Genomic DNA, 13,206 nt, shown 5'->3' on the forward strand with positions numbered 1-13,206 from the left:
AGCAGGAGCATCAACGTTTCGAGCAAAAGCCCTTCATCAGGACCAGTATTCTGGCAAATAGTATAATTTGTCCATGAGAAAGGGCTTTAAACTAAACAGTGGAGGAGGTGTCCATGTGTGTGAAGATAACGGTAAGCCCTGATGAAGGGCTTTTGCCCAAAACGTCGATTTTCCTGCTCCTCAGATGCTGCCGGACCTGCTGTGTCTTCTAGCATCACTCTAATCTAAACTCTGATTTCCAGCATCTGCAGTCCTCACTTTTGCCGACCACAGTTTTCTGGACTTACACTTTTAGATGAACAGAACCATATCTGTTCCCTGGTTATATTGTCTCCTGCTACCATAACATTTCTATTTACTCTCCCCTTGAGTGGCTTTCTGAACCATCATGCTGTGGTCCATTTGTGGATCCACTTTATAGCACCCAATTCCCACCAGCTCTTGTCTACAGCAGCTCTAAGAAACTCAAAACAATTAGTCAGTTGCAGTGCCTGAGATTCCTCCACTTCTAACTGCTTGCTACTCTTACCTGTCTTACTTGTAGTCACATCCATTTGTCCATCACTGAACAAGTTGTTGACCCCATCTAAACAACAAACATCTCCAGGTAACTTTCCCCGAACCTGATGCATTGCAGTGACTGGAACTCAAACTCCAGCTCACTAACACTGAACTGAAGAGCCTTGAGCTGTCAAACAAACTGGCATCCATCAGTTCCCAGAAACCACGGCTGTAACACATTATCTGCTCCATTATTTATGTTGAGATTTAGACTTATGTCATTTTATTTAATAAACTCGTTTGCCCCAATAAAATCTACAATGCTAGTAAATCAATATACTACTACTTATAAAACTTTAAAGTTACTAATAAAATTTCATAATTGGTAATACATTAACCAAGTTTTGAAAGATTAAACAAAAATCAACAACCAATTACCTTTCTCCTTGTGACATGTAATTTTGATTTTTTTTCAAACATGATCAATCCACAGGCATCTTTTATTTATTGGCACAATGTGGGCATCACTGGTAAGGATCACATTAATCACACAGATGTAATCACCCTGGAGAAAGTTATGATGAGCTGACTTCATGAACTGGTGCAGTCCTTCGGGGTGCAGGGAATTGTACAATGCTGTTAGGAAGGGAGTTCCAGAACACTGGCACAGTGACAGTGATGGTTTGAACTTAGTTCCAAGTCAGGATGGTGTCTAACTCGAAGGAAAACTTACATATGGTGCACCTTCTAAACCTTTATCCTTATAAGTGGTAGAAGGTGCTGTCGAATTAGCATTGGTGAGATCCTACAATGCATCTTATAGATGGTGTACACCATTACCACTCTGCATCACTAATGAAGGATGTAGGCAAAGGGAGTGAATGTAAATGTTGTGGATTGGTTGCCAATTACATGGTCTGTTTTGTCCCATTCTTGACTTTTGCCTTGCAAATAGTGGTTAGGCATTGGGGAGACAGGAGGCAACTTACTTGCCACTGTATTCCCAGCCTCTAACCCATTCTTGGAACCATAATTTGTTTATGCCTGATCCAATTGGTACAGATTTAAAGTGATTTGCAAAAGAAGCTGATGCGAGGTGAGAAACTACTTTTGCACACAGCTAGTATTTAGGATATGGAATGCATTACCTTGAAATGTGATGGAGGCAGACTCAATTTAGGCATTCACAAGGGTATTGGATGATAATTTGAATAAATAAAACATGTGCTAGGGTATGGGTGAAAAGCAGGAAATTTGAAGTACGTAATGAAACTAATTTGAAGATCTGGTGCAGATATGATGTATATCCTTCTGAGCTATAACATTTTTGTGATTCTGTGATTTAGTCTCCAAGGCTTTTTATGAAGTTAAGGATTCCGAGTGCTAATTCCTTTAATATCCTATGATGTAACCATCAGGTCCAAGAGCCTTACTATCAAGAGCCTACAAGCCAGTAGCCTTACTATTTTCCCAATACTTTTTCTCTGTTGATCGTCATAGTATTTATATTCTGCCTCACCCCTTTTGCCCATTTAGTATTTTGAATGTTATTAATATCGTCTACCATAAAGACTGAATCCAATTACTTCTTCTATTCCTCTGCCATTTCCTGGTTCCCCATAAATACTTTCCTTGTTGCATTCTCTAAGGGGCCTATGTTCAGTTTTTACTCTCACTTTCTTATTATATATTTAAGAAACTCTTACAAGTAAGTTTCAAGTTTACCCCTCACTTTATTTTGCCCACCTTATTTTGGCTTTTCCACATTTTTTTGTTAGCTTTTAAACTTTCTCAACTTCTTGTTTACCACTAACGTTTGCCACACTATATGTTTCTTCTTTTAATTTCATACTATCCTAAACTTCATTCCTAACAATTTGATCAAGCCTTTGGTCATCTGATTTAATATTATCTCATGTAGCTCATGCTTCTGTGGGAGAAGCACATTGGAACATTGCATCAAACAAAAGTATTGTTCAACTTAGCTTGAAACATTCTACTAGAACCACAGTTCTGACATTGTATGTATTTTAAGATGATATACTACATAACCTTTTTTACATTCAGAAAGATGCAATTGTACTTGTTGCGGAATAAAAAGGAATAAAATCAAATTGCACCAAAGAAACTCAGCAGGTCTAGCAACATCGAAGGAGACCGAAACTGAGCTAACTACTTGGATTTTCTGATGGTCAGATACTCCTTATTCCAGCATAAATAGGAGTTGTGTATAGGAATTCTGCAGAATCAACATCATAGCACACTCCAAAGTAATTGCTAAAGAAGTTGAAGATTCTGCTGGGCATTTCCTGAATTCCTACACAAGTCTCGATTTGGAGGAGCCGGTGTTGGACTGGGGTGTACAAAGTTAAAAACCACACAGGTTATAGTCCAACAGGTTTAATTGGAAGCACTAGCTTTCAGAGCGCCGCTCCTTCACCAGGTGGTTGTGGAGGACACAATTGTAAGACACAGAATTTATAGTACAAGTTTACGGTGTGATGTAACTGAAATTATACATTAAAAAATACCTTGATTGTTTGTTAAGTCTTTCATCTGTTAGAATACCATGATAGTTTCACTTCTTTCATATGTAAGTCACAAAACTGTTTCTTAAAAGTTACATTCTCAGGTTAGCTGTAACAATTGGTGTCAGCCAGATACTATGTTGAAGATGTTAGCCCCCTGTGTTCCCTGTCTGTGCCATAATGTTTAGACTGATTCTAATCTAAAAAAGTGAATTAAGAGAGTCTTACATGGATTCATGCAGTCTTTGAGCAAAGTACAATGTAACTCTGTAAGTACAAATTCACCACATAAACGTATATGTGTGCATGTGGGTTTTTGTGTGTGTGTGTCGGTCTGGGGTGGGGGTGTGTGAGTGTGAAAGAGTGTATATGAGTGTAGAGTGTCTAAGTCTGTGAGAGGATGCATATGTGAGTGTGGGAGTGTGTGTGTCTGTAGGAGTGTGTTGAGTGTCTGTGTATGCGTGTGTCTGTGTGTGCATAGGAGTGCGTGTGTGTGTGTATATGAATGTGAAGGAGTGTCTGTGTGTGTGTATAGTGCAATGGTGGTCACCTGTAGTTTGATATGAGCCCAAAGTCCCGGTTGAGGCCCTCCCTATTGGTACGGAACTTAGCTATCAGCCTCTGCTCGGCCACTTTTTGCTGCTGCCTGTCCCGAAGTCCACCTTGGAGGATGGCCACCTGAAGGTCCTGGACTGCTGAAGTGTTCCCCAACTAGGAGGGAACACTCCTGTCTGTTGATTGTCAACACACATACACACATATACACAGACACTCCTACAGACACACACACTCACACATGCATCCTCTCACAGACTTAGACAGTCTACCCTCACATACACACACATATACACTCTCTCTCACACTCACATCCCCCCAACCCCAGACAGACACACAAAACCCACATGCACACATATACATATACGTTTGTGGGGTGAATTTGTACTTGCAGAGTTACATTGTACTTTGCTCAAAAACTGCATGAATCCATGTAAGACTCTGTTAACTCACTTTTTAGATTAGAATCAATCTAAACATTATGGCACAGACAGGGAACACGGGGCTAACACCTTCAACATAGTATCTGGCTGACACCAATTGTTACAGTTAACCTGAGAATGTAACTTTTAAAAAACAGTTTTGTGATTTACATATGAAAGAAGTGAAACTATCACGGTATTCTAACAGATGAAAGACTCAACAAACAATCAAGGTATTTTTTAATGTATAATTTCAATTACATCACACTGTAAACTTGTGCTATAAATTCTGTGTCTTACAATTGTGTCCTCCACAACCACCTGATGAAGGAGCTAGTGCTTCCAATTAAACCTGTTGGACTATAACCCAGTGTTGTGTAATGTTTTAATTTTGTATACAATCTCAATTTAAATCAGATTATTCAGAAGGTTCCAATGAAATTAAATGGATTGCCTGACTAACTATTCAACTAGGCAAATGTGAGGACTGCAGGTGGAGATCAGAATCTAGATCAGAGTGGTACTGGAAAAGCATAGCAGGTCAGGCAGCATCCGAGGAGCAGGAAAATCGATGTTTCGAGCAAAAGCCCTCCATCAGTCCTTCCTAATCTAACTATTCAACTGCCTACCTACTTATCTCCCACCCTCCGAACTGTCTGTTTCCATTCTGTACGTCTCTATGACCCTGCCCAACTACATCTCATCTACCCCAAACCACTGTCTCCAAATCCTGACCCGACATTACCTCAACCACCCCCCACGACCCCAGGACATGACCACCCCATCCCCGACCTGATCCCATTTCATCCCATCCTAGTCTCCTGGTGTTAGACCCACCCAGATCTGATTTTGCCCACCTGACTTAACCACTGCAACATTTACCTGGCCACCTTGTCACTTGGCGCCACTTGGAGCCCTACCTTTTTTTCCACAGCATCCTACCCAGCTGTAACCATACTCACCTGGCACCCTGTCCTCACCCAGTTAGGCCCAATCCCCAGCATCACCCTCCACTTTATGTACCTGGGGTTTGACAGCAGCTGTCAAGGTGGCTGTGAGGAGCTTTAAATTTCAGAAACCTACAGCTAAACTGCGGGGTGAAAAGGGGGCAATGGTTGCCTGCCATTGGGAAAAAAAAGAATCTGTCAGATTGGAGGATAGTGTCCTCATTTCTGAAGGAGCCCGCGGTGGCATCTCCTCAGAAATAAGCAGTTCCTTTGAAGGGTGAGAAGGCAATGAGTGAGATTCTGCTCTGAAGATGGCTCACTGAACTCAAAATGTTGACTCTACCGTCTCTCCACAAATGCTGCCAAACCTGCTGAGTTTATTTCCAGCAGTCGTACTTTTGTTTCGCCGAGTGAGGTTGCCGCTCCTTTAAAAATGTTCCGCGTCCAATGACCCTTTTGCGAACAAACCGGAAGCTTCCTGCGCCAAGCGTACTGGAACCTGTAGTTCCAAGGTCAGTTGATAGAACGGGATTTCGGTGGTCGGCGAGAACTACAATTCCCACAAGGTCTTGTGTGTCTCCCTTCCGGTGTGAGGCATCATGGCGCTGCCGTTGGTTGGCCTGTGCGCGTGGTGTCGGAGAGCGCTCGTGAGTCGAACGGCGAACCGTTTAACTGTCGTCAGGGGCAGCGCGCGCTGTCCAGCAGCAGCAGCAGCGGCGGCGAGGGATGGCCGCAGTAAAAGGTGATAGTTTAAGGGATATATGTTTGTAATGCCTGAGTAAAAATAAAGTCATGACACCCTGCGGCTGTTGCATTAAAAGCGAACGTTTGATCCACTTGCCATTTGTTATCAATGTCAAGAGTCTGATTCACAAACCGGTTATGACAACATTCAGTCCAGATTGACCTGCAATCATCACATAAACATCGATAATTCCATTCTTGTGTTGCATAACTGCAGTCTGTACAATTGGTTCATTACCCAGCACAAACATTGGCGCATTTGGTATGTTTTGATTCTGACCTTGTTTTAAATTGGGCAGTATGCACTGCCAGACCTGTAGGAATAAGATGCAGTCGTACTAAAATAAACGTCGGTGATCAGTGTTTTATAAATGACGCGATTCGCATCACTTCAGGGCAAATCAATTTGCACCTGTTTGCAAACCGGTTTTAACAAAATGGTACCCTTTCAAAGTGTCTAGCAAAGTAATTTACAGGGTTTATTTGTGTGATTTTGTTGTCAAGTTGAGTAGTTAAGTAATTCGATTAGTGCATTTAATTAGATAAATGCTCACAGCTGTTATTACACAAATTTTAATTTTAGACTTTTTTAACAGATGAAAATTGTCATTTATTCTATTTTTGGAGGAGTCTATATACAGATGTGGATGTTCTGGCTGCATACTGTGCATTAATAAGTTCAACATCAAACCAAAACAAGTAAATCATGGTGTGTGGAATCCAAGATGCTCCACTGTGTGGTGCTAACTAAATCAACCCTCCTGGAAGGTGGAACAGAAGTAGGCTGTTGGCCTGTCAAGATCAGAGTGGTGCTGGAAAAGCACAGCAGGTCAGGCAGCATCCAAGGAACAGGAAAGTTGACATTTCGGGCAAAAGCCCGTCATCGATTTTCCTGCTCTTCAGATGCTGCCTGACCTGCTGTGCTTTTCCAGTACCACTCTGATCTAAACTCTGGTTTCCAGCATCTGCAGTCCTCACTTTTGCCTTGTTGGCTTGCCAGGTCTGCTCTGCCATTCTGTGAAATCATGGTTGATCTCATTATCCTCAACTCCACTTTCCTACCTTATCCCCAAACCTTTGCTTCTCTTACTGATTTTAAAATCTGTCTGTCCTGTACTTAAAATATTCAGCCTTGTCACCCTTCTGCGGAAAAGAATTGGACAGATTCACCACCCTCTGAGAGAAAATAATCCTCATTTTAAATGGGTGATCCCTAAATCTGAGATTATGCCCTCAGCTCCAAGGCTCTCCCACGGTGGAAACAATCATTTTCAATCTGCCCTGTCTTGATCCTCTGAGTCTTGTATGTTTTGGTAAAGCCTTCTCTCATTCTTCTAAACTCTAATAAATACATGTCCAACCTATTCAATTTTTCTGGACTGTCTCCAAAGTCAGTATGTCTTTCCTTAGATTAAAAAAAAACAAAAATGTTCACTATTCTAAATGTGGTCTATTTCAATTGAAATAAAGGCCAACAGCCTATTACCGTGCTAAACTCGTGTGCTTTTTTTTGTGATTGAGAACCACAAATCCCCCTGGGCTGCAGCTTTCTGCAATCTTGCCCCATTTAAATAACATTCAGATCTTCTGTACCTCCTGCCAAAGTGCATAGCCTCACATTTTCTCACATTATATACCATCTGCTTAGTTTTTGTCCATTCACTTAACCTGTCTGTAGCCTTCTGTATCATCCTCTTGCTGCCCATCTATTTTTGTCATCTGCAAACTTGTTAATTATTAATTTCACTCAATAAAGTCAATACTATATATTGTAAATAATTGTGGCTCCAGCACTGATCACTGTGGCATTCCACTAGAAAAAAAAGGTTGCTGTGCTGAGAGTGGCCCCTTTATCCCAATACTTTGTCCATGCTACTATACTACCCTGAAAACCATGGGCTCATCTTATTAAGTAGCCCTAGTGTGCAGTGCATTAAAGTGGCTTTTGGAAATCCAAATATATTACATCTGCTGACTCCCCTTTATCTGTTCTGCTTGTTACCAACTCAAAGACCTGTAATAAATTTGTGTATCATTTCCCTTTCATGAAGCCATGCTGACACTACTTGATTGTGTTATGTATTTCTAAATGCTCTGCTATTAAACATCATTGTGTTTTTCAAATGATATTAAGCTAACTGGCCAATAATTACTTGTTTTTTGTCTCTTTTTTTTTTGAATTGGCAGTTTTCCAAAGGGGTAGATGGAACATTCCAGCTAGCTTTGTTCAGTTATTCCATAAACAAAAAGTTGATTTTTGGACAGTGCATCATAAGTATTGCTCAGTTTTCAATTAATCAAATTATTTGAATGTTATGTTTGTGAGGCAGCTTGTTTGGAGTAAATATAATTTATGGCTTGTTTCTTTTTTGTGAACCAAATGCTGTTACATGTAAAAATTTGTTTTAAATTTATTGATACTTAGAGGCTTGCATTTATAAGTGTACTATTCACAATCTCAGGATGTAGCAAAGAACTTCAAAGCCAATTAAAGTACAGGAAGTTGAGAGGCCAATTTCTGAATAGCAAACTCCTGCAGATGACAATGTGATAATGACTACAATCTCTTTTTAATAATATTGACTGAGTGTTATATATTGGTCAGAATACTGAGGATAACTGCCCTGGTTGTCTTCATAGTAGTGCCACTGGATTTTTTTAAAACAGCTGAAACCTTAGTTTTATGTCTCATGAAAAAGGCAAAGTATTACCTAATTTTGAGATTTCCTTTAATTCTGTAAGGCGATTCTCATTTAGATTATTAGTTATATTTATGTCTCTTTTTTTTTTAAAATTTTTTTTCTTGCAGCAAATGGATGGGAGTTGTGGGATTGGAAGTCCATGCTCAGTTATGTTCCAACTCCAAATTATTCTCTGGGTCCCGGGTGCAATTTTCAGCACCTCCAAATGCATTAGTTTCATTTTTAGATGCTTCACTTCCGGGGACATTACCTGTGAGTATTTTCACAGTTTCCATATTGGACTTGTTGAAACAGAAATGTTGGTATTTTAATTAAACTATCTTCTATAGAATTTCTACATGATATCTCTCGCCAAATTGAGATTATCTTGTGAAATGCAGTGCACTCCTCCAAATAAACCCTCCTTGACTGTTTTCAGTTGATGTGACGTGTTAGGCATGTGGGATAAGGAAATTATAGCTGCATAGACAAAGATTGTAGTGGAATGAATAGGATAATTAAAGCAAATTAATGGGTGACATGGTAGACATAGTGCTGAAATCGGCATTGGAGTTTAATATCACAATGGTTACAATTATTCATTACCATTGATTGGAAGAATGCTGGATTTTGGTGCCCAGTGAAGTAAATGCTATGGAGTCTAAAGAATCTGTAGTTCTTTTCTCACTATGGCAGCACTTAATAAGTTTTACCATCCTGTTTTAGATCAGGGAATGTATGATGCCTGAACTGTTCCAGTCAGTTTCTGACCTCATTACAGCCCTCATGTAAACATTGGCAAATAAACTGCACTCCAGAGGTGAGGTGATAGTGACTGTTCTTGATAGTAAGGAATTTGACAGATATGGCATCAAGGTGTCCAAGCAAAATTAGAATTAATGGAAATCAGAAAGAAAATCCTCCGCTAGTTGGAGTCATATTTAGCACAAATAAAAATGACTGTTTTTGGAGATCAATCATGTCAGCTCTAGGACTTTTTTGCAGGTGTTTCTCAGTGTAGTGTCCTAGGCCCAACCATCTTCAGTTTCTTCATAATGACCTTCCCTCCATCATAAGGTCTGAAGTAAGGATGTTTGCTGATGTGTGTGCAGTGTTCAGCACCATTCATAACTCAAATACTGAAACAGTCTATGTCCATATGTAGTAAGATCTGGACAACATCAAACTTGGGCTGATAAATGGCAAGAAGTCTTCACATCACATGAGTGGCAGGCAACGATAATCTCAAATGTGAGGATCCAACCACTTCCCCTTGATGTTACTATTGCTGAATCTCCTCCTGTCAAAACTTTGGGAGGCCTACTATTGGTCAGAAACTAAACTGGACCAGACAAATGCAATGTTTATAAGAGCAAGATTGTGGTGAATAACCTGCCTCCTGTCTTTCCAGTGCCTATCCACAGTATACAAGGCACAAATTAGGAATGTGATAGAATACTCTCCACCTACCTGGATTAGCTCCAACAGTACTCTGGAAGCCTGACATCCACGAGAACAAAGCAGCTCACTTGAATGACATCCAATTTACCATCTTCCATGTTTGTTCCCTTTGCCCATGATGCACAGTGGGAACAGTGTTTAAGGTGCACAGTAGAAACTCATCAAGGCTGTTTTGATAGCATCATCCAAGACTGCAATCTTTTACACTTAGAAAGACAAAAACAGCAAAATAGGACACAGTCACTTGCAAGTTTTCCTCCAAGCCAGGCAACATTCTGACCTGGAACTAATTTGCTATTCCTTCCCTATTGCTAGGTCAAAATGCCTGGACTCCCAAACCGCATTGTGAGTGAACCTACACCACATAGATTGGAGTGGTTCAAGATGTAGCTCACAAGTACCTTCTTCTCGAGGACAGTTAGGGTTGGCAAATATGCTGGTCTAATCCATATCCTATGATCAAATAAAAATGCTCTTTGTATTAATTTCTCTGTGCCAATTCTGTTTCTTTTTCTTTGCATGTTTTAATTCAAATCTTACTTTTAGTCTGTTTTTGCATTATCATGGTAGTTGTTCATTTCTCTACAGTTCTTACTCCTCTGGACCTGTCATTTTCTCTTGTCTCATTGACACTTGCTTCAGCCTGGCTCCACCAACTCTTTTGTCACTTATTGTCATCTGTCTTTCTGCCCTCCCACATAGAATTATTTCAAACCTGGTAGGGCTGTCTTTGTAATTCTAATTTATTGAGCCAGTATAGATGGAAAGTATGTTAAAAAGGATATGAATATTTTTGGAATTCCTCAAGATTACTTTATAGTTAAACTGTTAACAATAAAACAGTGATGCATGATTGCAATTCATAAAAGTTGAAGATTGACAAGTTTTGAAAGGTAGAAAAATAGAGCTGAACCACATCCAACGCATCAAGGTGTGGAGGAACAATTTGTAAGAATTGTCAGGAGACTAAAATGTTGTCATGTTTTCCCAAATATTTATCTGCATATATGGAACATCCTTTATCTGCCTCAGAAATCTTCAAAAGATTTGAAGACCATCTTTACATTATATAATAGGAGCTTGATAGTTAAATAAGAAAGTACCAACATTTAATAAATTTTTATTTTGCTGGATAAGTATCCTAGAGAATGTATTGCTGAACTGTGGTCTTAAAGCACTGCAGTCCATGGAGTGTAGGTATGCTTAAAATACTGTTGGGAAGGGAGTAGAAGGATTTTGGTTCTTTATTATTGCTGGAATAACTTTCTGGTTGAGGATTATGTCTGGCTTGCAAGGGAGCTTTCAAATATGGTATTCCCCCCACCCTCTCCATCTGCTGCCCTTGTCCTTCTAAGTAATAGAGCTCACAGATTTGGAAGCTGCTGTTTAAGTCAACCTTACTGAGTTGATGTAGTGCATCCTGTGGATGTTACATTGTTCATTGGTGTGCAGTGAGTGAATATTGAAACTGGTGTTTGAGTAAACTACTTTGAACCAATTTGTATCATCGATAGTCACAGCTGAGGTGCTGGAAGACTGGAGGTTGGCAAATGTGGTGCCACTGTTTAAGAAGGGCAGTAAAGACAAGCCAGGGAACTATAGACTGGTGAGCCTGACCTCGGTGGTGGGCATGCTGTTGGAGGGAATCCTGAGGGGCAGGATGTACATGTATTTTGAAAGGCAAGGACTCATTTGGGATAGTCAACATGGCTTTTTGTGTGGGAAATCATGCCTCTCAAACTTGATTGAGTTTTTTGAAGAAGTAACAAAGGAGATTGATGAGGACAGAGCAGTAGATGTGATCTATATGGATTTCAGTAAGGCGTTCGACAAGGTTCCCCATGGGAGACTGATTAGCAAGGTTAGATCTCATGGAATACAGGGAGAACTAGCCATTTGGATACAGAACTGGCTCAAAGGTAGAAGACAGAGGGTGGTGGTGGAGGGTTGTTTTTCAGACTGGAGGCCTGTGACCAATGCTGTGCCACAAGGATCGGTGCTGGGTCCTCTACTTTTTGTCATTTACATAAATGATTTGGATGCGAGCATAAGAGGTACAGTTAGTAAGTTTGCAGATGACACCAAAATTGGAGGTGTAGTGGACAGCGAAGAGGGTTACCTCAGATTACAACAGGATCTTGACCAAATGGGCCAATGGGCTGAGAAGTGGCAGATGAAGTTTAATTCAGATAAATGTGAGGTGCTGCATTTTTAGGAAAGCAAATCTTAGCAGGACTTATACACTTAATGGCAAGGTCCTAGGGAGTGTTGCTGAACAAAGAGACCTTGGAGTGCAGGTTCATAGCTCCTTGAAAGTGGAGTCGCAGGTAGATAAATAGTGAAGAAGGCGTTTGGTATGCTTTCCTTTATTGGTCAGCGTATTGAGTACAGGAGTTGGGAGATCATGTTGCAGCTGTACAGGACATTGGTTAGGCCACTGTTGGAATAATGCGTTCAATTCTGGTCTCCTTCCTATCGGAACGATGTTGTGAAACTTGAAAGGGTTCAGAAAAGATTTACAAGGATGTTGCCAGGTTTGGAGGATCTGAGCTACAGGGAGAGGCTGAACAGGCTGCGGCTGTTTTCCCTGGAGTGTCGGAGTCTGAGGGGGAACTTTTAGAGGTTTACAAAACTATGAGGGGCATGGATAGGATAAATAGACAAAGTCTTTTCCCTGGGGTTGGGGAGTCCAGAACTAGCGGGCATAGGTTTAGGGTGAGAGGGGAAAGATATAAAAGAGATCTAAGGGGCAACCTTTTCACGCAGAGGGTAGTATGCATATGGAATGAGCTGCCAGAGGATGTGATGGAGGCTGGTACAATTGCAACATTTAAGAGGCATTTGGGTGGGTGTATGAATAGGAAGGGTTTGGAGGGATATGGGCCGGGTGCTGGCAGGTGGGACTAGATTGGGTTGGGATATCTGGTCGGCATGGACAGGTTGGACCCAAGGGTCTGTTTCCATGCTGTACATCTCTATGACTCTGAATGTCCATTACCAACAATTTGCCCTGCTTTGAGTCTTCTAGCTTATTTTTGTAGGAACAATTGACCTGCTCTGACTGAGTGTTATTAGTTTATATTTATTAGTTCATTGCTTCTTGCCACACTTAAATGCCAGACTTTGCATAGTGCAGCCATTGAAGTTGAGTAATTTTCTTTAAGCTTGTCCATTCTGTTTTCTTTTTTAATGATTTTAGCAGAAGTGAAATTTACATCATGTTGATTTTGTCTAAATTCATTCCACATTTAGCAGTGCAAGCAGTTGCATGTAACCTTCATTGACTTATAATTTCAGTACAACTTTATAGGCACCCACATTAATTTCATTGTAAATAACCTTGCAGTGTTGTGCTGTGAAGATTTGT

General features: G+C 40.5%; 1 protein-coding gene across 4 annotated transcripts in view; it reads left to right on the forward strand.

Moving 5' to 3' along the window:
- Window positions 1-5,550: 5,550 nt before the first annotated feature.
- The window catches only part of gatb (glutamyl-tRNA(Gln) amidotransferase, subunit B), a 75,487-nt gene continuing 67,831 nt past the window's right edge, over window positions 5,551-13,206 (forward strand). For 2 of the 4 annotated variants that reach the window (XM_043699738.2, XM_043699751.2), the window contains exons 1-2: window positions 5,551-5,695; window positions 8,507-8,651. In XM_043699738.2, coding sequence (XP_043555673.2) covers window positions 5,553-5,695; window positions 8,507-8,651 — 288 coding nt within the window. In that variant the 5' untranslated portion in view covers window positions 5,551-5,552. Of the gene's footprint in view, window positions 5,696-7,884; window positions 7,973-8,506; window positions 8,652-13,206 lie in introns of all 4 variants that reach the window. The other 2 variants (XM_087973532.1, XM_043699762.2) reach the window with 2 other exon arrangements.

The sequence above is a fragment of the Chiloscyllium plagiosum genome, unplaced genomic scaffold (genome assembly GCF_037043375.1).
Source record: "Chiloscyllium plagiosum isolate Xiang-an unplaced genomic scaffold, Cpla_swu_hap1 HiC_scaffold_1, whole genome shotgun sequence".
In the NCBI taxonomy this organism is placed as follows: Eukaryota; Metazoa; Chordata; class Chondrichthyes; order Orectolobiformes; family Hemiscylliidae; genus Chiloscyllium; species Chiloscyllium plagiosum.